Source organism: Leptonychotes weddellii, chromosome 11, assembly GCF_054177405.1.
Source record: "Leptonychotes weddellii isolate Sample4059 chromosome 11, ASM5417740v2, whole genome shotgun sequence".
NCBI lineage: Eukaryota > Metazoa > Chordata > Mammalia > Carnivora > Phocidae > Leptonychotes > Leptonychotes weddellii.
In genome coordinates, this window is record NC_138379.1 from 44,480,381 (window position 1) to 44,507,750 (window position 27,370).

General features: G+C 51.1%; 1 protein-coding gene and 1 long non-coding RNA gene across 6 annotated transcripts; one reads left to right on the plus strand and one right to left on the minus strand.

The window, feature by feature from the left end:
• Positions 1–471: 471 nt before the first annotated feature.
• Positions 472–5,201, minus strand: LOC115937051 (uncharacterized). Its single transcript, XR_004072390.2, has 3 exons — positions 5,066–5,201; positions 4,833–4,939; positions 472–2,962 (listed from the first exon to the last, which is right to left on the minus strand). It is a non-coding gene; the product is annotated as an uncharacterized LOC115937051 (long non-coding RNA).
• Positions 5,121–27,345, plus strand: APBB1 (amyloid beta precursor protein binding family B member 1). 5 transcript variants are annotated; one of them, XM_081798680.1, is made up of 14 exons: positions 5,121–5,255; positions 12,734–13,468; positions 18,946–19,121; positions 19,222–19,278; positions 19,358–19,443; positions 19,557–19,620; positions 20,071–20,220; positions 20,594–20,721; positions 21,132–21,246; positions 21,387–21,471; positions 21,742–21,825; positions 26,250–26,365; positions 26,512–26,688; positions 26,773–27,345. In XM_081798680.1, exons 2-14 carry the CDS (start codon positions 12,748–12,750, stop codon positions 26,938–26,940), a joined length of 2,127 nt encoding a protein of 708 aa, XP_081654806.1. In that variant the 5' UTR covers positions 5,121–5,255; positions 12,734–12,747; the 3' UTR covers positions 26,941–27,345. The 5 variants fall into 5 exon arrangements, with proteins under 5 accessions (XP_081654806.1, XP_030883360.1, XP_081654807.1 ...); XM_031027500.2 differs by lacking the exon at positions 5,121–5,255 and adding an exon at positions 5,504–5,659; XM_081798681.1 differs by lacking the exons at positions 5,121–5,255; positions 12,734–13,468 and adding an exon at positions 5,543–5,659.
• Positions 27,346–27,370: the final 25 nt, after the last annotated feature.

Consider the following 27,370-nt stretch of genomic DNA (forward strand, 5'->3'; position numbering starts at 1 on the left):
TGGCTTAGTCGTTAAGCATCTGCCTTCGGCTCAGGTCATGATCCCAGGTCCTGGGATTGAGCCCCGCATCGGGCTCCCTGCTCAGCGGGGAATCTGCTTCTCCCTCTCCCACTCCCCCTGCTTGTGTTCCCTCTCTTGCTGTGTCTCTCTCTGTCAAATAAATAAATAAAATCTTTAAAAAAAAAACGCACAATACTTTTATTTCTGTCCCCTTTAATGTCTATTTAATCAAGCCATAAAAAAGGAAAACAAAAGAAATACAAAAGCCAACGTTAGGTAGAGAAAGAGTGAGAACTTTAGAATCAGACATGTCCGAATTCCAATCCCAGCTAGGTAGGCCAATTACTAATTCTGTATATTTGAGAAACAGCCTCTCTGAGCCTTGTGAGTGGTGTATGTGTGTGTATGCCAAATAGAAATGTGTATTGTATCAATGCCTGTTCAGTAAGTATACAGAAATCACTCCAGATATTCCAAGTAGAGAAGGATTTAATGCAAAGAATTTGTTACAAAGTCGTAAGGGAGGGAGGTGCCTGGCTGACTCAGTCCGTAGAGCATGCAACTCTCCATCTCAGGGTCGTAAGTTCAAGCCCCACGTTGGGTGCAGAGCTTACTTAAAAACAACAACAACAACAACAAAGTTGTAAGGGAAGTCTGGAGAAACATAAAAAGGAAAGCAGAGTTACCCAGAGACCAGGAAACTACCACTAATCTTGGTTTCGAGGAGCAAAAGGGAGAAGAGGGGAGCCCAAAGATCAAGGAGCCGGAACCCACAAATCTGCACTAGCTGCTAATGCACCTGCAGTTTGTACTGCTGATGCTCCTGGAACCACTTCCGCTTTTGCTAGGCAGCAAGCACTGCTGCTGCTGTTGCCAGAGGCACTGCCAAGAGCAGGAGGACCTCTCCCTTCCTCATGGGATGGTTCCCACTGGCGGAACCTAACTGGAACGAAGTGACAAAAGCATCTGAGAAATGTGGTTTTCAGATTTCCAGCCCCTTCCAGGGGAGGTTAGAGAAGAGTGGGTGTGGGGATGAGTTCCGGCAGGCAATATCTGCCACACAGATTCAGCATAACTCTTGGTTGCAAGTAATAAAACCCAACTCAAATTAATGTTAAGTACAAAGGAAATTTACTGACTTATGTGAATTTAGGCAGAGGTAAATATATATGTTAAAATGATGTTACCAGGCATTTGTCTCTCTCCACCCCTTAGCTCTGCTTTCTTTGAGTTGGTTTTGTTCTCAGGCAGGCTCTCTCCCGGTGGCAGGATGTCCACCAGGTTTGCCTTCTATGAGCACCTCTTGCCCAACGGTTGCAGGAAAATTCCTGGATCTGATTTCATCATGTGCCCATTTCTGAACTGATCACTTTGACCTGATGATGGGTTAGGAACCTAGCCACTGACGTGTGTATGAGACTGGGGTGATTCCTGTCTGAACCACATAGACTTAGAGTGGGGCGGGATGGATCTTTAAAGAACACTTATGTGTTATTACCAATAAGAAGGGGGGGGTGCGCATGCTGTGCAGATTAACAACAAAAATGACATGTTCACTACAGGATAATAATTACCTTGTATGGTTTTTCTTGTTCTCCATCCAAACTTCTTCCCTTCCTCAGCTAAAGACTTTGAAAATGTTGATATCACTGGGCACGATACCCCTCAACCTCTTTCCTGCTCCACTTTATTAATTACCCTACCTATACCCTTACCCTCTCCCCTTTCCTGTCAGCATATAAAGTTAAGGTGTCTGATTCTTCTCCATAAGCCCTTGATCCTATCTCCTCTTGTTGCCTCCAGGATCTCCCTCCATCTCTCATCATCTTTTTTATTTTCAAATTCATCTTCTCTACTGGTATCTTTTTGTAGTTGATATCTATGTTTAAGTCTCTATCATCTTAAAAAAAAGAGACAAAACCAGAATCTTTAACTTCAGATCACTCTTCACCACAGTCTATTCTTCCTTACAAATTTCTCAAAAGGAAGGTCTGCACTTATTCTACTTCCTCATTTTCATTTGTTCAATTCACTGCATTGTGGCTTCTGCCCTCATTTTCTGCTGACACAGATCTTATCATGGGGATCCAGGCCTTCAATGTTGCCAAATTCAAAGGATACTTTTTTGCCTTGAACTTATTGGAAATCTTTGCTGCATTTGATGCTGTTGACCACTTCTTCCTTCTTGAAAGTCTTTCCTCCCTTGGATTTCTTCCATGACATTACTCTCTGCTGATTCTTCTCTTACTGTTTCTTCTCAGTTTTCTTCTTAGCCTTTTTCTCCTCTGCTGGCTCCCCAAATACTGGTCCTCCTAGGGTTCAGGCCTGGATCCTTTTCTCTTCTCATCCTATATGCTCTTCCTGGGAATGTATTAGAATAGTCCTGTTGAAGAAGGGTATCGAGCAAGCCCTGGCCAGGCCTAGCATGTGACTTGTGAATTCCATTAATCTGGAAAGATTTTACTCCTTATAGATTTTCAAATGATAACAACACCCAGAAGAAAGAGGGTTTATTGAATCAACTACAAGAAAGATTGCAATATCAAAGCAATACTTATATGTAGTGGTAGAAAAGGCTGCCTTTGCTTCATTAAGTGTTTTTGCTGCTAATAGAGATGAAAGATCTATTCTCTCATATATGGTGCCAACTGCCTGGTAATGCTAAATGGTTGGTCTATTAATCCAAATAGGATAAAGCCAGTACTCTTGATAAGTGACTCTGGATAGATCTGCTTCTAATTCAAGTTTTTCCTAAATAGATCCAAGGTAATGATTTTAAAAGACTGCTGCCTCAGAGGGACCTACATTGGTCAGAACCACACACTGAGCATCTAAGGCAATTCATAGGCTACCGGTTGCTCCTAGGTCGTGGAGAACATCAGAAGTGGGGAAGAGATACAATAGAGAGAGGATGAATGAAGGACACAGGTTGACTCCCCATTGATCAGGAAGCTCTGCAAACCTAGGAAGAGATCAGGGATTCATGAAGACTGTGTGTGTCTTTGCATGCATTACATGTGAACTGTACAATTTCCTTTTTACATCTTAGCTAATTAGACTCCTTTCTCCACCCTCCCCCACCCCCCGACTATCTGTGTGCCTCTGGTTATCAGAAGAGATTTTCCTGAATATTGCAGCCACCCTATTCAATGGGGTTGGGAAGACAAGTGTTCTGCTTTGTAAACTGGTGGTATTTCTGGATTTTTTCATTTGCTCCAGCAGAAATCTGGATGTCATCTCTTTATTCCATAGCCAATCAATTGATTGATCACTTTTTGTGAATTCTACCTACTGAATATTTATTAAACCTATGCAACTTTCTCCATTCCTACTCCTACCACTATAATCATCTGCTACCTAGAACATCAATTGCCTCCTAACTGGTCCCCACACTGCCAATTTTGCTCTATCTATTCTCCACTTAGCAGCTGGAAGTGATCTTCTAAAATGCAAGGGTGGACATGCCACTCTCCTGCCTCAAACACTTTGATGATTTTCCATTCCCCTTAAAATAATGTCCAAAACCCTCAGCCTAATAGGCCCTTTTGACTTGGTACGTACCCACCCTTTCCAGCTCATCTAATAAGACGAGAATACTTCTAATAAGAATACTTCACCATTATTACACCCATACTGGCCTTTTTGTACTTCTCCTTGGACCTGGAATAATTTTCTCTTCTGGCTGACCTCCCATCTCCTTTACCCCTTCCCCTCACATATGTGTCACTTCCTTATGAAAGCCTTCCCAAACCTCCCAGGCCAAATTTAGTCCACTCATAGCATCCTGTACATCTCCTTCAAGATACTCATCATATTTCTAACCACAAGTTTAATGTCTCATTCCTGTGTTAATTCAAGCTTCATGAAGATGGGGACTGAATCTTGTTTGTTTATATGTTCCTAGTACCAAGGACAGTGCCTCACACTTAATAACTATTTGTTGAAAGAGAATGAATGAATGAATGAATGAATGAATGAGGACACCTTTCCTCTTATGGGTAATTACTTGTCTTTCAAGAACCAAGGTCAGATGTTATATCCCTCAGGTTGGGTTACATTTAAATCTGATTCATTTTTGGATCCTTAGGTTCTAGGTTGGGATCTGGTACATGGTTCTTATATCATAGATGTTTGTCAAATCATAATAAACTCTTGGCCAGGAGATGATAATTATTGAAACCAAATGATGGGTATATGAAGGCTCATTATACTGTTAAGTCTCCTTTTGTATATATTTGAAATATTCCATAAGTAAACTTAAAACATTTGTGTTCACCTCATGTTAAGTGAAAGTGTAGTCAAGGATGAGCTTGAGGCTTCTGGCTTGGGTAATCCAGTAGATGGTGGTGCCATTCACAGGGATGGACAAAGTGTACCTGCATCCAGGCAAGTGTGTGTGTGTGTGTGTGTGTGTGTGTGTGTGTTGGAGAGGGTCCTTTCTCACCCCAGTGAAACTTCTTAGGAGGCCAATAAAAGGGATGAGATAATGAGTTTAGATTTGGACACCTTTAGTTTTAGGTTTTACCTTGAAGGCTTCTCCAGTCAGTTGCTCCACGGTTAGCATTTACAATAAATTGAAACCTCTGCCTTAGAGGAATGAACCAAGAGAAGGTTTCTGGATAGTAACATTTCCCCTCATATCCTTGGTGGCCTCTTGGCCACGGACCTGACCACTGGATACTATCCCACCATCTGCGCAGCATGGCACCCCTCCATTCCTTCCTTCATACTTTTCACCCACATTCTCCCTTTTTCCTTCCCTCTTATGAATTTCTACCGGGGGAGGATTTATTTTGTATATCTGCGAGAGACCTAGGTGTCACAGCTTTTACCTTCACAGCAGGGCTAGAGTGTTAAGAAACATCTAGTTTTCAGTCTGATTTCATCACTTGTGACTGCAGGCAAGTCGCTTTACCTTTCTCAATCTCAGCATCTGTCTCTGAAAAATAAGGATAACAGTGGCATCTTCACATGTCTGATGTGAGGATGAATGCCTGAAAAAGGTTTAACACGGAGCCTGGCACAGTGTAAGCGGTCAATCAATACGATCTATTATTATTATTACCAACGCTGTGTCCTCATCGCCTCTCCACCAGGACGTCAGGGACTGCTGCCGTAAGACTGGAGCAGGCTGACTCCTCGGAGCCCCTCCCCACGCGGCCTCGGCCCGGCCACCGCCACAGCCGCTCCCGCTCCAGCCTCGTCGGTGCGGTGCGCGCGGGGGTGTGGGCCCAGGGCCCTGCGGGGCGCGCTGGGTGAGTCCGGGGCCTCGCCGCGGAGGGCGGTGCCGGGCTGGGCAGGGGTCGGCCGAGGCAGGGGCAGAGCTCTGGGACCCGGGCCCAGGGCTGGCGGCTGGCCAGGGCAGCTGGGCGGTGGGGCGCACTGAGGCCCAAGGGTCCCGCAGGGCGGGGCCCTCGGGTAAGCTGCGGCAAGTGTCGCCCGCGACGGGCTCGCGCGCCCGTGCCCGCTCGCGGCCCAAGATGGCGCCTCTCCGCGCCCCCCGCCCTCCCGCCCCGCGCGCGCCTCCGCCGCTCGGGGCGCGGCCCCGCGGCCCGCGCGCTCCAGGGCGGGGGATGTTGTGATGGAGAAGCCGCCGCGGAGCCGGAGCCCCGCAGCCTGAGCCACCTCCGCCACCTGGGCCTGGGGCCTCCCCGCGCAGGTAGGAGCTGCCCCTGCCCGGGCCCAGCCCTGGAGGTTGGATCCCGACCCCCAGCGGTCGGCGGACCCCGCAGCCCCTTCCCCGCGGCGGCCTGGGTCCCTCGGTCAGGCCCCATCCCCGCGGGCGTTCCTCCCGCCGCACGCATTCCGACCTCCGTCCTGTCCCCCCTTGTAGGTTCCACCTCGGTCCTCACAAGGTCCCCTCCCCAACCTTTACCTCGTGTCCCTCGGGTCTGGAGAGGGGCGAGAGTGGGGGACACGAAGCGAGGGGGCGATGGGGGAGGGGGATGGGGGAGGGGAGGTCAAGGGCAGGGAACGGGACGTGGGGTGAGATAGGCAGAGCCTTCACGGATTTCTGCAGGGTCCCAGGTCTGGAATCTGTCAAGCGGCATTCAGTTGCCCTCGGCGACCGAGGGGTGTGCCCGGGGGCCGGCTGTGTCCCCAGCTCAGCGGGAGGCCTAGCACTCGCAGAAGCACTCATTAAGAGCAGTTTTCCTACCGCCAATTCAGAGGTTATTCCGAACCTATTTGCATCTGCCTGTGCATTTCTTGCATTCCCAGCTCCTCCAGCATAGTCCCATCTCTCTCTACTCTTTCAAAGCCAAAACCTTGCCTACATTTGCTGTCTTCGTTTCGTTTTCTCACTTTCCATTCATTCTTTTTTTTTTTTTTTAAAGATTTTATTTATTTATTTGAGAGAGAGAGAATGAGAGAGAGCAAGCACATGAGAGGGGGGAGGATCAGAGGGAGAAGCAGACTCCCTGCCGAGCAGGGAGCCTGATGCGGGACTCGATCCAGAGACTCCAGGATCATGACCTGAGCTGAAGGCAGTCGCTTAACCAACTGAGCCACCCAGGCGCCCCCCATTCATTCTTAAAACCACTTCATTTGGTCTCTTTCGCTGACACCCACTGAAACTGCTGGAGCCAAGGTCACTAGAGACCTCCATGTGGCCGACTAGAATGGACACTTTTCTGTTATCCCCCTGTACCTTTTAGTAATATTCAGTGGTGTGTGTTAACTGTCCTGGAAGCATTTTTCTGGTTTCTCTTGTCTGGCATTGTCTGCTCCTTGGTGGTCTCATTTGCTACGTCCCTCCCATCCCTTTAGATGTTGGTAAAGCTCTTGGTTCTGTCCTGAGCTGTGTTCTTTCATTCTGTACTTTCTCCTCTGGTATTTTATTCACTGCCAAGCCTTCAGATTTCATCTATATATGCTGATGATTCTCAGATGTGTGTATCTGGCCCAGACCTCTTTTCTGCACTCCATATCCAGCTGCCCTCATGACATCCCCATTGAAGTTCAACAGAAATTCCTTACCTACAGATCCCAAGCTGAATTATCTTCCATGTGTTCCCTCTCTACCCTTCTTCCAAATCTGTTCTTCTTTCAGCTCCCAGAAATGGCTACTTTCCAATGAGTTATCCAAGCTGGAATCCTGGGCAACATTTTAGATTAACCTCTCTCCCTCACCCTCTGCATCTAATGTCACCAAATTCTGTCACATCCACTACCTAAATATTTTTCAAATCCATTCGTTTCACTCCATCCTCACTGCTACCCAATTTAATCTAGGCCAAAACTCTTTTTTCCGCCCCCTCATTGCTCTAATAACATACCCTCTTGCCTACCTCCCATTAAATACTCTCAACACAGTGTGATCCTTTAAAAAAATTGCATCTATCTGATCATTTATTCATTCAACAAATAAACTTTGAGCACCTTTTATATATTAGGTAGTGTTAGGCACTGAAGATATAATTATGAACAAAATGGACTTTGATCTTGTCCCACAATCCAGGAGGGAATCAGATAAGAATAAAATGACAAGTGTAATAAATACCATGAAGCGGTGGTGGATGGTGCCTTGAGAATACATAAGAGCACAAGCTGAATTGGCCTGGGAGGTAGAGAGAGAGGACCAAGGAAGGCTTCTCTGAGAACATGACATTTGAACTCAGTTGTAAAGGATGAGCTCGAGTTAGTTAGGCTGAGGGTTAGCAGAAGGAGGTTCCAGGCAGAAGGGAACAATCACATGCAAACACCTTGTGGAAGGAGAGAGCATGATGTTTTCAAGGAATCGAAAGAAGGCCAGTGAGGCTGGAGAGCAGAGTGCTAAAGCCAGAGTGGAAGGCAGAGGCCACACTGAGCAGGACAGTTTAGGCCCCGTTAACGATTTTGATCTTAAGGTCTTTGTCCTTGGTGTGGATTGTGATGGTAATGGATGCAGAGAGTAGATGAAGTCCAGAAATTTTCCTCAGAGAGAAAATTATCAGTATCTGGGGATGGATTGAATGTGGGGAGTGAGGCAGATGGTAGTGTTAAGGATGGTACCCCTGCTTCTGATTTGCACAACAGAATGGGTGGTTATATCCCTCCATGAACCAGGAGCCTGAAAGAGGACCAATAAGGGTGTGGGAGAGAGAAACATAAGCAGGCATGTTTGTTTGAGAGGCCTTTGAGACATCCCAACAGAGATGTTGAGTAGGAAGTTGAATGTACATGTCTGGAGCTCGGATGAGGGGTCTGAAATGGAGATGTAAATTTGGAAATGAGCACTTGAAGCTCTGGGCACAAATAAATACTTACATTGAATATTTGATGAGAAAGAGAAAAGGGCGCAAGAACAAGCCATGAGAAATCCCAGTTGTGTAACAGCCTGTAGAGGAAGGTGTCTAAGAAGCCGGCATAAGGGTCTAAGAAGCCACCGGACAGGAACTAGGGTGTAGGCAGAAAACCGAGAGATGTGGCATGAGGAAGCCATGGGTGAAAGTTGGGTGAGAGGCGGGGTGTCGAGGGATGCTGAGAGTACAACCAAGATGATGTGACATAGGGTCACATTAGATGACATAGGGTCCCGCTGACCTTGGCAAGAGCTGTTACTGAGACATGCTGGGAGTGGAAGCAGGATTAGAGAGGGTTGAGCAGTGAGTGCAAGGTGAGGAAATGACAAGAGTGAGTAGAGAGAGATCTTTCAAGAAGTTTGCTTGAGCTGGGGAGAGAGAGAGAGAGAGGGAAGGCAGCGAGTGGCACTGGAGGAGCGTTGGTCAAGAAACATTCTGCTTGCAAGTTGGTAGATAGTGGATCCCATTGAGAAGGAGAGGTTGATTATATAGAAGAGAAAATGGATACACAGTGGTATAAAATTCCTGGAAAGGCATGAAAGGAAGGAACCAAGTAACAGATGAAGCAGTTGGTCTTAGGAAGAAGGAGAAAAGGATAGGTGCTGAAGTCAGCCAATTTGTGTTTCTGGACATTCCTCAACTCCTGGCTTCCATTTCCTCTGTGAAGGAGGAGTGGGAGGTCCTCCTCTGGGAGGGAGACGTGGTGCAGGGGGTGGTCCAAGGAGAGTTGTCTTGTCTCAACTTAAAAGTCCTTTCCTTAAGCAGCTCTTTGCTGATGTCTGGGCTGGAGTAAGACTCAGCCTCCTACTCCTGTAGTGCCTTGTTCCTCCCCCATCACAATACTCCATCATTTATTCAACAAACAGGGAGTGCACATCGGTGCCAGGGACTGGTCAGACACTGGCACTGCTCTGCATGGTAAGGGGTGGTTTCCCTGCTAAACTGTGTGCTCCACTAGGGAGGGACCATTGCTTTATAACTCATCACTCTTCCCCATGCCTAGCACAGTGCCTCGCAAATAATAAGCTGTAGGTTAGAGGAGTCTTGACCTTGAGTAGGATGCACCCCCACCCCAGCTCCTTCAGGCTTAGTGGCCACTCTTTTAGCTCCTTGACTTGAGGGCTTCGCCCAGCTCCTGGCCTTGAGCCAGAATCCGTGTGGCTCTTTCCATCCTTTGAGAGGCTTCAGGTACACCTAACCCCAAAATATGCCCCTTCTTGAGGATACTGGGCCAGTGGTCATCCTTTGACCTCAAAAAATTAGGTGATGGCGCCACACAGTGCCTTGAGCCAGGTGCTTAGGCTTCAGTGCTGTTCACAACAGAGCTTCCTCATTTCTCCCCCAATACTTTTTGCCCTGGTGACCAGGGGGGACAGGACTACCCTGGAGATGACCTGGTTCTTCACTGTCCCAGACTCACAGTGTATGTGCCTTTCCCAGATCACACCTCCAAGTGCTAAGGAGGTGGGTCCTATCCTGACCTCTTAAAAACCTGGCTGCATACACTGCTGCTTCAGAGAAGGGCTCGTCATCTCCGTGATCCTCTGAGCTTGCCGGAGTCACAGGTCCTCCACATCCTGACACTCATGGAGATGCCACCGTGGAACAGCCTTCGGGCCAGGATATTGGTTCACACTAACTCCCTCCCTCCCTTTTCCCAGATCTTGGTCCTCACTGCTCTGGGACCCCTGCCTTCTTGGGTACAGTTCATCATTCTCCAGCACCCTCCCTAACAATCCCGTTGCCCACTCTCAGCCCACGGGGCCACACAAGCTTATCTCGGTGTCTGCTCCCACCTCCGAATTCTGAGTTCTGAGCCTCTGAATTCCTCTTACGTGACATCTGTCCCCTCCATCCTTCCCTTCTGTCCACACCGAGGGCGCACTTTGTGGCACACGCATAGTGCATGCTCCTTGGTAATGGGAATGTGAAGTTGAATAAGACACAGTCTCAGGCGTTTGGTTGGAATGGGGCACTGGGTATCGTGAGACACAGAGGAGGGGATGGTCCCATGAGCATGAAGAGAGAGGACTAAACAGGAAAGGCACACTGCTTAGGAGTCGTGCCTGCCAAGTCAAGTTTTGAAACACGAGCAGAGGTTCTGACATGGGGAGACAGGATTCCAAGCCGGGGGAGCACTGTAAACAAAGAGCCAGGGCTGTCAGGGTGTGACATCTTCTAGAATCTTCCATACTTTGGGAGGCTGGAATGTAAGGTGTGAAGGAGGCAGGGAATGGGGGAGGTCTGAGAGGTCATAGGGATTGGCTCAAGGAGGCTCTCAGTGTCCTGCTAGTGAGCACAGACTCTATCCTACAGGCAGCAGTGAGCCATCTAAGTTTTCCAACTGGGGAGTGACACAATCTGGTTTCCATTTTTGGAAGATTACTGTGGTTCTAGGTAGTGGCGGAGCTGTTTATTTTTCTCGTTTATGCCAGTGACCATGAGTTTGCTTATTGCCCAGGTGGAGCTACACCAAGCAGCCCAGCAGTTCCGCGTGAGGCAGACACCCAGACAGGAGCATTTTTTCACCCATGTCACGGATGTGTGCACAGCGTTGTGCTAGGGTCTGAGGAGGGAGACGTGATGGAAAGGCATTGTGCACTGCGCCTGAGAGACAGCAGAGCCTTGCTCAGGCAGCCTAAAGCCCCGCACTGGCCACCTGTGCTCAGGGCTGAGAGCTACGCTGAGGTGCAGAGAGGGCCAGGGCAGGGGGTCAGGGGAGAGAGGACTCCTCGGTGGGGCCAGGGGAGAAATGGGGGAGAGAGAACCATACAGTGGGAGTCAGAGAGAGAGGTGAGTAGTGAGGGGCAGTCAGTGAGGGAGAGTTGTGTGATGGGGACAAGGGTCAAGGAGGGAGGGGGGACTCAGGGAGGGCATGGGGGGAAGTGGAAGGTGACGCAGTAGGAGCTAAGAGGGCCAGGATAAGGGAGAATTGGGTAGTGGTTGGTCAGAGAGAATGGCCTGCGAGGTGGTGGCAGTGAGGGCCCAGGGAGTAAGCACTTTACAGTGGGGGTCAGGGAAGGAGAGCAGTAGAGCAGTGGAAGGTGAGGCAGATGGGGAAGATGGAATGAGGCCTTGATGGTGGGATCATTGGGTGATGTGGCTGGAAGGATAGGTAGGCGGAGAAGGTGATCCACAAAGGGCTTGTAGTGAGGGGGTCCAAGGGGACAGGAAGTGGGAGGGGGCTCTCACTGTGGAACAGGAGATGCCCTCACCTGAAGGGAAGATGGGATTTGGTTGGGCCACCACGAGCAGTGGTTGAGGCACAGTAACATGGCCAAAGTGTGTTTTCTGAAGCTGGCAGAGGAGATGCTAAAATCAGGCCTCGAGGAGATAGGAGGGCAGAGTTATACATTCATTCAACAAATACTTATTGAATTCCTGTTCTGCACCAGGACTGTGTGAGGCTCTAGGCATACGGCATTGAAAAAAAAAAAAAGACAAAATCCTCCACCATGAAACCGAAATTATAGTCATGAGGAGACAATCATTAAACAAATAGTAATAATAATATTGGTAAATAGCTTGACAGATGGTGCTAGGCACTAGGGAAGGTTTGGGTGTTGCTGAGAGAGGGCATGGTGGCCTGCAGTTTTAAAACAGTGTCGGGGAAAGCCTCACTGAGAAGGTGGTGTTTGGATCAAGACCTGAAGGGCTGGGGGGTACAGGGCAAAAGCCCCTGCAGTGAGCCAGGCATGGGGCATGATAGGGGCTGGCAGATGGAGTGGTGCCCCAAGTGAAATACTTTATAGATACACTCATCAGAATGTAGCTTCAGCTGGCCAAAGGAGCCATGGATTGGAGCTGACCGCCCTTCCTCTGTGACCTTCCTTCCCAGGTCCATGCCCTTGAAGGATGGGTCTGTAGCTCATTCTCTCCTATTCTCACAGTCCCTAGTAGGGCTGGGCTTTGGGGCTGGTTGGGCCCAGTGATTTATGATGATAGGAACACTGCCTGGGGAGCTCACAGTAGGAGGCTGTGGATAGCAACGTGCTGAGAGGAAGGGGGTAGTCAGTGTCCAGTGTCCAGAACACATGAGCCAGTCCCACACCAGCTGGGTCCCTGGCACAGTAAGCCCCGGTCGGATCGGCTGGGGGTGGGGATGCACAGAGAGCCACTGTTTGGAGGCTCTGCCGTGGGGAGTGAGGGCAGAGCAGGGCTGGCTGTGCTGTCTCAGAGAGCTCAGGGCTGGGGATTTGGGGCCAGGGTGGACTGTAGGCGTGGCCCTAGCCTTTGGTGGAGATGGTGGTTGAGTGGGTGGTGGTGAGGGGGGGACAGGAGTTGAGCCTAGTCGTTGTCATGGGAAAATAGCTCACAGGACACAGAGCAGTGGGTGCTGGTCTGCTGAGCATAAGGGAGATGAGGAGGTGCAGAGCACAGCCCGGGCAGAAGCAGGGGTGCTGCTGTTCTGACCTGGAGGCTCAACACGGTCTCCTCTCCTCACCCCACAGGATCTGCCAAGGCCATGTCTGTTCCATCGTCACTGAGCCAGTCGGCCATTAATGCCAATAGCCACGGAGGCCCCGGCCTGAGCCTACCCCTGCCCCTGCACGCTGCCCACAACCAGCTGCTCAACTCCAAGCTGCAGGCCACGGCTGTGGGACCCAAGGACCTGCGCAGTGCCATGGGGGAGGGTGGTGGGCCTGAGCCAGGCCCTGCCAATGCCAAGTGGCTAAAGGAGGGCCAGAACCAGCTCCGGCGGGCTGCCACAGCCCATCGTGACCAGAACCGCAACGTGACCTTGACCCTGGCAGAGGAGGCCAGTCAGGAGCCTGAGATGGCACCCTTGGGCCCCAAAGGCCTGATGCACCTGTACTCTGAGCTGGAGCTCTCCGCCCACAATGCGGCCAACAGAGGGCTCCGAGGATCCGGCCTGATCATCAGCACCCAAGAGCAGGGGCCAGATGAAGGAGAGGAGAAGGCGGCAGGGGAGGCCGAGGAGGATGATGAGGAAGAGGATGAGGAGGAGGAGGAGGAGGACTTGTCTTCTCCCCAAGGGCTGCCTGAGCCCCCGGAGAGTGTGGAGGTGCCCCCCAGACCCCAGGCCCTTGCAGACGGTCCCCGAGAGCACAGCAAGAGTGCCAGCCTCCTGTTTGGCATGCGGAACAGTGCAGCCAGTGACGAGGACTCAAGCTGGGCTACCTTATCCCAGGGCAGTCCCTCCTACGGCTCCCCAGAGGACACAGGTACCTTATGGAACTTGACATGGGGAAGATGGGAGGGCAAGAGGGCAGAGGTCAGGCCTCTCCAAATCAAGGCCAGGGCCTGAGCCAGCGTGTGAGCTACAGAGCCCATGTCCTCAGTCCTCAGCAGGCTGTAACCAGGTTTTCCTGAACGAAACCATTCCTATATTCAGAATGCTTGCACAAACTGATAGGTCCATGCATCATGGACGCTGATGGACAGTGGGCTCGGTGCATTTATGGAGCATTACCAGGTGCTGCCCTATGCTCAGCATTATCGTATTGAATCCTCACAATAATGTTGTGAGGTAGATACTATTATGATGCCCATAGTAAAGGTGATGAAAAGTAGGCCTGGAGAGATGAGGTAGCTTTCCCATAGTCACAGACAGTCTGGGATCACAGTAGAACTGAGTCTAGACCCGAGCTCTTGGCCCTGCTTACCCTGCCACTGAAGCACACAGCACGGTAAGCCGGGTGCCCGTGAGCCGGCTTTTAACAGGCTGGATCTGGGGGCAGCATTACCTCCCCACACACATCTACTTGGAAAGACTGAGGTCGGGGCTTGTGTGCAGAGCACCACTCTGGGCATTGCAAGGATACTGTTTTGTATTCTTAGTATCAGGAATAGAATACTGCCTAAAAGTTAGGAAATAAAGGAAGAATAAATAGATCCTTGTTCATGGGGTAGGCAGGAGGAGAAAGTAGGTATTAGGCCTCCAAGGATTGATCAATGAATGTGTCCCATTTAAATACATTGAGTCTCCATATTTGCTGATGTCACATAGAGATGCAGAGTTGAGGAACAGAGGACAGAGATACTGGGTTGTAGCTACAAGCCCGGAGTTCTGTGGATTGGAGTGTAAGCAGAGACTAGGAAAGACTCTGGTGAGCACCTGGCAGCAGGCACTCTACCAGACCCGAGACTGGGGAGCCTTTGCAGGGGAGCATGCAGTTCATGAAGCCATGGAGTCAAGGGCATGCCAGAAACTTATTATGGACATTTTCAAACATCTACAAAAGTAGAGAGAATAGAATAGTGAGCCCAATTTACCCATGACCCAGTTTCAACAATTATCAACACATGACTAATCTTGTTGCATCTATACCCTGATCTACTCCTGGGCCCTAGCCTAGGTTATTTTGAAGCAAACAATCAAATCCATAAGTGTTTACCCATGCATTTCTAGAAAACAAAACTCTTAAAACAATGCACAATACCATTATCATGAGTACAAAAATTTAACAATAATTCCTTAATATTATCAAATATCCAGTGTTTACAATTTCCCAGTTGTTTAATAAATGACCCCTCACTCTGCAATTTAAAAAAATTTTGATTATTTGAATCAATAATCAAATAGTCCTAGACCTTTTGATGGTGGGTGTGTATCTTAAAGTTTCTTTTGAGCTGTATGTTATGCTTCCATCCCATGGTCTCTTTATTTTTGCTTGCAGGTTGTTGTTTTAAATTGGAGACACAGGGTTATTTGGCTTGGGTTTTTCATGGTCTGGATTTGCAGACTCTCTCCCTGTGGTGGCGTTGAGCAGGTTTCTCTTCCCCTAGATGTCCTGCAAATTTGGTAGTGTGTTCTAGAGACTTGATCAGATTTGGATTTGAGAGTTTTTTGTGTTTTGCTTTTTGCAAGGACACCTCGTAGGTGGTATTGAGTACATCTGTCAAAGGCAAAGTCTGATTGCCTCTCTTTTCTGTGATGTTAGTGGCTTTCGATTGTCATTGCTTGGACATCCTTTAAAGGGAGCAGCTGCTGCTTCACGCCAGCTGATTATTTATAGGGTTGGGCGGGGGAATGCAGTTGCAATGGGGCCAGTTCACGCCACTTTTCAAGGTAAACTGAAAACTGGACATTGATGTGAAATATCCCAATTTCTAAATGTTAGCAACCAATTCTGTTTTTTCTTTAAAAGCACCATGCAGGCCATACAAAATCTGAGTCTTGTATTGGTCTGTAGGTTGCTAGTTTGCAGCCTCTGCTCTAGTAGGCGGGTGGTTTGAGTCAGAGGCCAAATATTGGAGGGCCTGCCTGCTCAGGGGCTGCCGGGATGGTCAGTGCAGTAGCTGTACCTGTGAGCCCTCTGGGAGGAGGCTGGTGCTGCTGAAGATGTGGGAAGGGCCTGCTGGGCATGGGCATCGACCTCAGTGAGAGAGGATGGCCAAGGATCAAGCTCTGGTGGAGGCTCTGGAAAGTGGAGGGAGTGGTGTGGGGCCAGCCTAGGGAAGGGGCCGAGTCACTGCTTACTCTTTTGTAATTGTTGTGCCAAGGTCATGAAGGCCACAGAGGAAGTCTGGGCTCCTGTAGGAATGGAGTAGAATTGAGCAAAAATTATTTTCTCCTTCCCAGCCACAAAGTTGTTGACTGAATACATAAGTGCCTGAATGAATGTATGAATGAGTGAATGAGTGAATGAAATTTACTACGTGTGTTGGGTTCATACTCGGTGCCAGGCTTGTCCTAAATGCTGAGAAGGCATACTACAGGGGACAGAGGTTCCTGCCCTTAGGGCACTCACAGTCTAGTGGGGGAGACAGAGATAGACAGGCAGCTCTGATCAGCATGGTGAGCACTGGGATGGGGAGGTGCAGGAGGGGCACCCAGCCCTGCCTGTGTGTATGGTGGGGGAGAGGGGGTGGGTCAGTTTTGAGACATGGCCTTTACATGTATGCCTGAAGGAGGAGTGGGTGATAGTCAGGTGAAGATTGAGGGAGGGAGGGTGGGCTTGGAAAGGATGAGGGGCCTGCCAAGCAGGGAGAGACAAGGGAGGTGGAGGGTGATCAGAGATAAGGCTGCGAGGCAGAAGGTTAGGGGATCAGAACAGCACACACACGTGGGAGGAGTTTGAGTTCTATTCTGAGGGCAAGAGAAAACAATTAAGAGTATTAAAGTGGAGAATAGTTCAGCATTTTGGAACAATCATGTGGGCTGTAGTGTGCAGTCCAGATTGGAGGAGACTAGGCTGGAGGAGGGAGCCCACCTGTGAGGCTGTTGCAGTGATCCAGGTAAGAGTTGCAGGTAGTAGCTTGGACTACTGTACTGACATGGGGATGGAGAAGAGGAGAGAGCATTACGTGATTCACTGACTCCTGAGCAAATGGCTACACCTGGTTTCACCATGAAGGCATGCATGGATGGATGAATGAATGATACACAAACCTTTGAATTTGTGCATGAACACCTGAATGAGTTGATGCAAGAGTGAAGATGTACATTCCTGAATAAATGTGTTCATGTGGCACAAAGACCTGAGCAGGGCTTTGCTTGGAGGGAGATATGCCAGGCTCCAGAAGGGCCTCCCAGATGGTCAGAGGGGGGAGAGCAGCCCCTCCAGGACAGATTGGAAGGATGAAGCTCTTTGAAGCAGGAAGGTACAGGCTACCAGGGATGGCAGATGGATTGGTGTGCGTGACTCAGTCAGAAGATGGCGAATTGGTCCCCAGATTCAAGAGGTGTACGACCCTCCATGAATAAGGGTGTGGCTGTGGAGGGCACGGTTGCCCTGGGTGCCGGTGTTCCTGAAAGGTTTGACAGGAGAGCCCTGAAGGTGATGGAGGGTCCCTGGGGAAGAGCGGGTATTCTAATTCCCTGGGGCATGAGGGGAGGGGAGGGTGGAGGAAGATGAGGTGGTAATGGCTACCTAGAAGGCTGGACAGGCAAGAAGAGCCCCTCCTCTGTGGGCCCACCTCATTTGCAAACAGGGTAGTGAGACATCTTGCTCAAATAACTCTCCCATCAGGTGTGCAGCCACCTTGGGTAACCACACCTGCTCCCAGCCCCTCTGTGCCTGGTTGCCCAGCAGCCTGGGTCTGGGGACTGCCTGTATCCTCAGTGCTGTCTCTTGGACCAGTCAGGATTCCTGGTTTCCCTGGTAACGGGAAGCACGTCAGCAGTCTGGGCACTCCCAGCCATCCTGGTGCTGCGGTTGCCGAGGAGACGCTGCAGCCTAGCTGGGCCCTGGCAGGTGAGGGGGGCTGTGCTGGGAAGCCCCAAGCCCAACCTCAAGCTTGCTGGGGCCCAGCCCTTAAGGCCCACTTTTGGGCTCAAACTGCAGGACAGGTTCTGGGCAGGGGAGGGATCCCTGGGAGCCCTGAAGCCACACCCTTTTTGTGCTGAGAGCTACAGGCTTTGCAGGGCCCCAGGTGGCTGAGGTATTCCCAAGGGGCTGAGCTTCCTGGTGTCCCTAAGACTACGTTTGACTGTGGTACTGTGGTGCCCGTTGCGGGGTGGGATGGAGATTCAGGATTGGGGGAGGGGAGCCAGGATTCGAAAGAAGAGATGTGAGCAGGAAGGGCTGGGGTCTTATGAGGAGCCTCCATGCCAACCCCAAGGAGGTCCCCTCCCATGGTGGTCCTGGCCCCTCCTTAGTGAGCGCCAGGCGGGGGAGGATCTTGCCTGGCAGGCGCTCTGCCCTGGTGAGAAGGGGGCGGGATGAGCTTTTCTCTGCAGCCCAGCACCAGGCTGTGAGCCCAGCTGGCTGGGCTGGAGGGGCTGTGAGGAGGGAGGGTGGAGGCAGGAGGGGCTGGGAACCAGCGCCATGTTCTCCCAGGACTTTTTCCTGGCCATCATCCTGCAGGACAGCAGCCCAGGTGAGGGGGCATGATGTGGGGTGGGGCTGGGTGGGGAGGAGAGGTAGAAGAGGCAGAAGCTGGGTTACGGAGCTGGAGTGGTGTGGCTCTGCTGGAAGAAGAGGGGTGTATGTCACAGGTATGTGTGCATGTGCAGAAAACGTTTGCCTGCATGTGTGTGTGGCAAGGGTCAGGGTGTGAGTGTGGCATTTGCACACATGTGGCAGAGGTTGACTGAGTGTGCATTCACTCTCTGGGTGGTACCCACACATGTGTAGGGGGTTGTTGTGGGTGTGGCTTCTGCACACCTGTGGTGGGAGCTGATACATATAACCGTCTGTGTGCATACGTCTGCGTATGGTGTCTGCCTTAGGGTATGGCTGGAGTTGGGGTATGTGTGTGTATGTTTGCCCCCGTACACGTGTGTGCCCCTGTGGTACCCGCCGTCTCTGCTGGTATTTTCTGTGTGTGCACACCCTTGTGTTTGTGGTGGCTGCACAGGTGTGTAGTAGGGCTTATATGTGTTGTGTGTCTGAGTGCACATGTGTGTGCAGGAGCTGCTGATAAGTGTGTGCACCTGAGATATGGATATGTATGATAGGAGGTCAGTTGGGGTCACCCAACCTCCTTCCCTACTCTCTGCCTTCCTCCTTCCCTCTATGTGGGCACATTAGTCAGGAGCAGGGTCCAGGAGGAGACCCGAGTCATGTCCCCTGCTGGTGGTCCCCCATGTTATGACTCCAGACTGCAAGCTCTAGGAGGAAGCAGGAACCTTGTGCTGGAGCCCTTCCCCCATCCCTTCCTCTCCACCATGGGGTCTCCGTGAGGGGGCTGGGCATAAGTACCCACTGTCTGCTTGTTGGGTGGGCAGACCCTCATCAGTCCCCCCGCTCAGCAGATTCCTTCTGGAACCCCAACGCCTTCGAGACGGATTCCGACCTGCCGGCTGGATGGATGAGGGTCCAGGATACCTCAGGGACCTACTACTGGCACATCCCAACAGGGACCACCCAGTGGGAGCCCCCGGGCCGGGCCTCTCCCTCACAGGGGAGCAGCCCCCAAGAGGAGTCTCAGGTGAGCTCACAGGCCTGTTGTTCTTTTGTCCAGGGGTGGAGGGGTGGTGCTGCTGGAGTGATGTGAGCCACCCACTTACTACTCCCATCCCTCTTCCTAGCTCACTTGGACAGGCTTTGCCCACCGAGAAGGCTTTGAGGATGGAGAATTTTGGAAGGTGAGGGGACCTGCTTTACAATGGGGGAGCTGGAGAAGGGGCATCATTTTGGCCCTGACTCCTCTCTTCCCTTCCCAAGGATGAACCCAGTGAGGAGGCTCCTATGGATTTGGGACTGAAGGACCCTGAGGAGGGGACGTTGCCCTTCCCAGCTCAGGGCCTCAGGTGAGTGGGAAGGCATGATACAGTGGGCTGGCAGGGGATGGATCTCTCTGGGAGGGGCCTTAGGACAGCTCCATGTTCGGGGATTTGTACCAAGTGTTACCATCTTCCTCCAGCCCAGAGCCATTACCCCAAGAGGAGGAGAAGCTGCCCCCACGGAATGCCAACCCAGGGATCAAGGTTTGTTCAAGACCAATGCCCATTCCCCAGGCTGGGACTCCTCTGTGTGCAGGAGACCCCCTGTGTCGTGTTCTGGAGGGGCATCTCTGGTCTCAGGAAGCTCTCCCGGTCCTGAGTTAGGAGCTCTTCCAGTCTTAGCACAGATCCCCGTGTCTGAGCCAGAGGCACGTCAGTGTTTAACTCAGCCAATCCAGTGCCTTGCCAGGGGGTCCATCGGGCTTGGCTCAGATGCCTCCTTGTACTGGCAGGGGTCTCCTCTGAGACCATCCCCCTCCCGCCAACTGTATCCTGTTTGGGGAGCTTTTCAGTCTTAGCTCAGAACACCCTCCCAGCTGCCAAGTTCTGAGTCAGGAACTCCTCTGCTCCTAGCAGAGAGAGCGTCCTGTGTTGGGGGCCCTCCGGTCCTAGCTCAGACCCGCTACCTCCCACCCCCTCTTCTGTGTCTGGCAGTGTTTCGCCGTGCGTTCCCTAGGCTGGGTGGAGATGACCGAGGAGGAGCTGGCCCCTGGACGCAGCAGCGTGGCCGTCAACAGCTGCATCCGTCAGCTCTCCTACCACAAGAACAATTTGCACGACCCCATGTCTGGGGGCTGGGGGGAGGTGAGGGCTGAGTTGGCCGTTATGGTTCAGTGGAGAAGGGGAGGGGGCTTGAGAGAGAGAAAGGGAGCTGGGCTGCTGGAGCAACGACTGGGGGAGGGAGGGGTCAACCCCGCAAGTGACAGCCCAGGGAGATGGGTGTGCGATCCCAGGTGGGGGCCTGGGGACGTGGCTTCTCACAGTGACCAGATGATAAAGGGAGTCACGTTAGAGATGGCAGATGTGACTCTAGTAGAGCGAGGCCTGCAGGGTGGGTGGTCCAACACCAAGGCCGGGGCCTCAGAGCTGTGGCTGACCTCCCCTGAGCTGGAGGTGGCAGAGATCAGCCACCTCCCCAGCTGGGGCTCCACTGAGTGCCTGCTTCCTGGGCCCGCAGGGAAAGGACCTGCTGCTACAGCTGGAGGACGAGACACTAAAGCTGGTGGAGCCGCAGAGTCAGGCCCTACTGCATGCCCAGCCCATCGTCAGCATTCGCGTTTGGGGCGTCGGGCGGGACAGCGGAAGGTGGGAGCTGGGCCTGGGATCCTAGGGTGGGGGCTCATCCAGCAGTCAGGGTGGGGGCCCTCCTTCCTAACTCTATTCTTTGCCTCTCTTGTGCTGCTGGACCCAGAGAGAGGTACTTATGTCTATTTACCTTGACCGTTCCTCCTCCCACACCTGGACCAGATGCCTCAAAGCACCCAAGTTCCCCTATTCTGCCCTTCCCCTTCCTGCCCGCTGTGCTCTCCCATTTTCCCCCACCTTGGCATGCTTGCCTGTCTACCCTCCAGCCAGAAGGCAGCACCCACAGGACACCATCCCGAGGGCAGAAGCCCTGAAGGAGCTGCGATGGATAGGGAGGGCATGGATGGGGTAGGGATGACGCCTCACACTGGATGGCACTGGGAGACACTGAGGTGCTCCTTCCCCAACAGGGACTTTGCCTACGTAGCTCGCGATAAGCTGACCCAGATGCTCAAGTGCCACGTGTTTCGCTGTGAGGCACCTGCCAAGAACATCGCCACCAGCCTGCATGAGATCTGCTCTAAGGCACGGCCCCCTCCGCTCCCTGGACTAGCTGCCACCTTTGCTCTACAAGGATGTGGGTGGGGTCATTGAGTGGGGGTGGGGGACTCCAGGGCAATGAAGCCCTAACAGACTCTTCCTCGCTCCTCCCCTCCTCTCCTCAGATCATGGCCGAAAGGCGTAATGCCCGCTGCTTGGTAAATGGACTCTCCCTGGACCACTCTAAACTGGTGGATGTCCCTTTCCAAGGTCAGTGCCACAACCCTGCCAGGTCCAGCTCAGCTTTGTTGGCAAAGGTGAGGTGACTCAAGAAGAGGCACAAGCTACTACATGGACATGATAAAAAAATGGGCACATGGAGACTAAATTCTTTGGATCAAATAAGTTAAAGGGAGATGGGGAAGGAGTGGAGGTAGGTAGGGCTTTGGCTGGGTGCATACCCAGCTTATGCCCTGGTGGTGGGGACTGAGAGTGAGCAAGGTCTGCCACCACGACTGATCCTCCTTTTCTTTCCCGCAGTGGAATTTCCAGCGCCTAAGAATGAGTTGGTACAAAAGTTCCAAGTCTATTACCTGGGGAATGTGCCTGTTGCTAAACCTGTTGGTATGTGTGTTCTTCTTCTCCCAGGGACCACCGCCCACCCTCTGCTTCCCAATGCCTTTTTTTACCAGAACTTCCTCATGCTTGATGTCACCCCGCTCTTTAAAATGCATCCCCCCTCGTGTACCTCTGTCCCATCTGCATTCTGTGTCCTGCCTATAGTAGCAGTTGGCCTTCATTGAGTTTGAACCAATGAACCAGGCACATCGGGAGATGCACTCTTGCATTCCACGGAAAAGCTTTGATTGGGTTGGGAGGCAGATCTTAGATGACTGGAAATACTGGGAGCTGGATTTGGTATTGCAGCACTAACAATGAGCTGTGAGCATCCAGAGAGGAAGCAGTGAGCATAACTGTGACATGCTTTATTGCTTGTGAAGTACTTCCTTATATGTCATTCAAGTCTTGACGATCCTGTGAGGTTGGGATTATGGTAATACGCATTTTGTAGATAAGGAAACTGAGAGTAGAGACTATCTGGTTCTCTCTTTTATTTCTAGTGCTTTCACGGCACCTGTTATTTATGTGTTCATTCACTTAACAAATACCTATGAAGCCCACCATGTGCTGGGTCCTGGGCGAACAATGACCACAGCTTTCGTGGAGGTTACGGAAGGTTACAGCAGAAAAAACAAAACAAAACAAGAATTAGTCAAATAATCATATTAATAATAAATGTGTAATTATGAATTGAGTCATTCATTGAAAGAAAGCTGCAAGGTGCTATAAAACTATGTTGGAAAAGACTTCCTTGAGAAATTGACATTTGAACTGAGATCAAAAACTAAATGGGAGCTAATGTGGTAAAGTGGGATGGAGATAGGAATAAAGCAGGGGAAGACAATTCCAGGCAGGGTGAACAGTGTAGAAGAGGACCCACAGTGGAAGTACTTTGGTACTTCAAATGCACGGAGAGAAGGCCACTGGAGCCAGATGAGGCTGGGAGCTGGGTGGCAGTCAGACCTTATGGGACCTCAGAGGCCACATTAACCATTTGTTCTTCATCCTGAGAGCAGCAAGGAGCTATAGTTGAGTTTTCAGGAAAGCACTCGGTATAATCAGATTTGAATTTTGTAAAAGTTGGCTTTGGCTGTACCATGGAAAAAGATGTTTAGCAGGTGGATGTGGATGTGAGGAATCAATTAGGAGGATCTTGGGTAGTCATGGCCGGTAAGAAGAGTATCATGGACTATGGTGGAGCTGAGGAAGAGCGTGCAGATTCAAGAGGTGTTTAGATAATTAAAATCAACAGGTCTTGGTGATTGACTGGATGTGGGATGAGGGACAGGCATTCAGGCTGACCCCTGACTTCCTGGTTTTGGGAATTAACGGATGGTGATGCCATTCTTTAAAGGTAGCAGATATTGGAAGAGGCCAGTTTTGGTATGGAGATTGGAGTTCAGTTTTGGACATGCCGAGTTTGACGGGGAAGCTGAGTGACAAACTCAGGTTGGCAGTTGGATTCACAGAGGAGAGGTCTGGGTTGCAGATTCAAATGTGGCATTATTGGGTTATAGAGGTAATCAAAACCATGAGTGTGGCAGCCCACAGTGAAAAGAGAAATGAGGGTAGGCCTAGCTTTTAGATCCCCCAGCATTTAATGGACAGAGGAGGATGAAATTGATAAAGATTGTGGGAGCAGAAGGAGAGGGGAGGGAGGCAAAAAGGAGAGTGCTTCAAGAAGTGGTCAGGTGTCATATCAAAAGATACTTAGGAAGAACTCAGCTGTTTGGTGGATGGATAAATGAACAAACAAATGAAACAATGAATGAGACTTGCCTCAAATGACATGGCCAGGAGATGGTAGGCCTAGGACTCAAACCTGGTCATCCTCAATTCTCTGCTCTTCCCCTCAAACCATGCTGACTTTAATGACCAGCACCTTATATCCTATAAGGGAACCCTTCTTAGAAAGGATGGGGATTGAGGTGGGGTTCGAAAGAAGGCCTGGATTTGCAAAGGGGAGTTGGTATACCAGTTGGATTCAATGGCAGTGCCACAGACATGGAGCTGGAGGTGAGAAAATCATGCTCAGGGAGCAGGAAGGAAGGTTGGCTGACCTCTACACGTTTGCTTTCATTTCTTTCTGCCTTTCGCCCTCAGCTTTCAAACCCTTGTTGCCTCTTCCAGTTATTACCCCTACTCCCCTATCTACCCACCACCTTACACAGGTTCTCACTGTGATGAAGCAACTGTCTGCGATCCTTGATTGCCCCCTCTGCTGCCCGTCACTTCCATGGGTCTGCTCTATTGAGTCCCTAAACTCACTTCCTGCTTTGTCTTATGTTCCCTTTTTAACCTCCAGGAGTTTAACATTGGCTCCTCCTGAAGCTGCAATATTCGTAAATCATTCATTTATTCAACAAGTGACTATTGGATGCCTGATTGTTCCAGGCACTATTCTAGGTTCTTGGTACACATTAATGAACAAAACTGACAGATTCTTGCCTTCAGGTAGCTGACCTTCTAGCCAGGAGAGACAGACAATAACCAAATTATGTAGTATGTTGGAAGGCAACAATTGATGTGGAAAAAAAAATGCACAGTAGTATAAGGGGGTTTGGGAGTGCAGGGCTGGGGGTCAGGGTATAGGTTTTAATCCTGAGTTGTCACCAAATACGGCAGACTGTTTCTAGGCCACATTGCTCCACTACTTTACCCACCTCTATGCTGATCCTCCCCATGCTCCAAGGCCAAACCCCACCCCCACGGCCCTAAGAGCTTATGAAGTTGTTTGACTTTGATATCTTGTCCACACTTACGGTCTTCGAGATTTTCCACTGACTGACATAAATGTCAAACACACCACAGCCCTTGGCAATCGGACCTGACCCACTCAGGAACTGCCTGTGTGTTCACCCTTCTATGGGCTCCTAGCTTACTTGGTTATACCAGTTTGGATGCATTGGCCCATGTTGCCTTGAGGGTGTCTTGCTCATGCATCTGGAATTCCTTAAGTAGATAAGCCCTGTGCTGGGACTGGGGATACAGAGATGAAATAAACTTGCCTTCTGTCCTTGAGATGTGCTAAGAGTTGTCCCAGCAACATTCCCTCTCTGCCCTGCAGCAGGGAAGGGTTCCTGGGTGGGGCCTGGGTGATCCCTGAAGGATGAGAATTGGGAGTTCTCACATAGTCAAGAGGGAGAGGGCACTCCAGACAGAGGCTTTTCCACAGTTACAGCCTGTGTCCCTTGAGGGCATCCTCTTCTCTTACTTTGTATTCCCCATCTGCCTACCAGGGCATTTGCCAAGATTAAATGTTAATAAATGCTACATAAATCATTTGAAGCTCAGGGAGCTATAAAATATGAGGCTTGACAGCTCAGATGAGGCCAGTTTTTGGAGGACTTGCATGCTTGGGAGAGGAATTTGGCCTTGATCCAGCCAGAGGTAAGATGAGCAAGGCCAAGAAGAGAGAGGACTTTCGAGGAAGACATTTGTCCTCTTCCTTGTCCTCTGCCCACAAGGGGTCCATGTGGTCTGCTCCTGTGGGAGCCCAGAGGCACTGAAAGGGGCGAGAGGACCCAGGAGTGGGCCACAAAGCTGCATGCTTCCACGTTGGCATGGTTTCCTCTAACCCCTTCTCTGCGAAGGTAAAGACTCAGTAGATCGCACAGCCCATTCATGAGTAGTGCAGGGACCGGAGCCCATACCCCCACCATGCCCCATGTCCTGCTTCTGCCCCGGTTCTCTGCTGAGTGCCAGCAAGAGTGAAGTGTTTAATAGCAGTTTGAGGTGGAGGGAACCACTGTGTTACAGGGGGATGTTGATTGATCTAAAAGCTAGGAACCTGGCATTACTTGTCCTTTTAGCACATTCTAGAAATTACCGAAATTACTGAATCCAACTAAGATTTGACAGTCCTTCAAGTTCTGAAAACTAGAAATAAAGAGAAGGAGCAGGGGAACTGTAAGCTTCAGTTTCCTTATCTGTAAAATGGTGATAAAAGAATCAGTTGAGAGATTGTTGTAAGGTGTACGTGGGGTTGTGCACTGTAATGGATGGCATGCACGGCAGGACACAAGTCAACACACCTCAAGTGGATTTAAAACAAAGGTTGGGTCTTGGGAGAGGAGGGGCTTATAGGGGCTGATTTGGGAGTCCTTGTGGTATGATGCAGTATGATGTCTGAATGTGGGTGAACACTGAGAGCCAAGATAAGGGGGGGTCAGAGCTTCAGGGGGTCAGTTCATTTTGGAGGCTGAAGGAAGAGGCAGAGTCAAGTGAAGAAAACCAAGCCTAGGATTCAATATGGAAGAAACCAGAAAAGTGCTAAATCACTGAAGCCAAGGAGGAGGGTACCAAGGAAGGGAGACCTGCGCAGCATCATCCAGGGCTGTTGACTGGTGAAGTGGGGATGGAGCAAAGGCCCTGGGGTATCCTCTCCCCACCCCTAGTGGTGTCATGTTTGTGTCCTTATCTTCCAGGGGTAGATGTGATAAATGGGGCCCTGGAGTCAGTCCTGGCCTCCAGTAGCCGTGAGCAGTGGACCCCAAGTCACGTCAGCGTGGCCCCTGCTACCCTTACCATCTTGCATCAGCAGGTAAAGACTGCGGTGGGAGAAGGCCTGGCTGAGTCTTGCCATGGAGGGGAGCCTGGGGGGTTGAGGAAGAGCTGCCGGTAAGGTGGGTGTGCCCAGTGGAAGAGAGGGTTGGGCTGTTCCTTTCTAACTGGATTCCATCCCTCTAGACGGAAGCAGTGCTGGGGGAATGTCGGGTGCGTTTCCTCTCCTTCCTGGCTGTGGGCAGAGATGTCCACACATTTGCATTCATCATGGCTGCCGGCCCAGCCTCCTTCTGCTGCCACATGTTCTGGTGCGAGCCCAATGCCGCCAGCCTCTCAGAGGCCGTGCAGGCTGCGTGCATGGTAAGCGGGTAGGGTGGTGCCGTGATGACGCCCACCTCACAGGGGGCAGGCTGGAGAGTGACTGCTCCACCTGCCTCTTTGCAGCTCCGCTACCAGAAGTGTCTGGATGCACGCTCCCAGGCCTCCACCTCCTGCCTCCCAGCACCCCCTGCTGAGTCTGTTGCCCGGCGTGTAGGGTGGACTGTCCGCAGGGGCGTTCAGTCGCTGTGGGGTTCCCTCAAACCCAAACGCCTGGGGGCCCATACCCCCTGAAGCCCTCAGTCCTCCTTCCACCTGCTTGCATTGGGTCCCAGGGAACTCAAGGGTATGGGGCAGGGAGGGGCCCTAGAGGCTATTGTTAGGCCTCAGGCCCCCCCCCAAAGTTGCCCCTCCCCAGTAGCTGGGGTTCCCTGCCTAGGGGCTGGGGAGAGAGAGACCTAATCCCTGCAAGGAAGTGACAATACTGGATTGATAAGGGGAGCAAGAAGCAAGGCCAGCCCCAGGCTCTCCACCCCCACATTTCAGGTGGAGCAGGAGGAACTGGTGTAGGCCAGGCCCCATCTTGGTAGGGTCCAGCAGGGGCAGGAGGGGACTGGTTCAGGCATGGGTCCCTTCCCCCCTGTTCCATGGCACCTCTGCTGTACTGATACCACTAATAAAGTCTGTCTGCCCTGCTAAGCCGTGTGCCTTCCTGTGCCTGCAT

Coding starts and splice junctions, on each gene's coding strand:
- APBB1 (XM_081798680.1), top strand. CDS start 12,748: ATGTCTGTTCCATCGTCACTGAGCCAGTCGGCCATTAATGCCAATAGC. Junction 26,366..26,511: donor TTACCATCTTGCATCAGCAG/GTAAAGACTGCG, acceptor CCATCCCTCTAG/ACGGAAGCAGTGCTGGGGGA. Junction 26,689..26,772: donor CCGTGCAGGCTGCGTGCATG/GTAAGCGGGTAG, acceptor GCCTCTTTGCAG/CTCCGCTACCAGAAGTGTCT.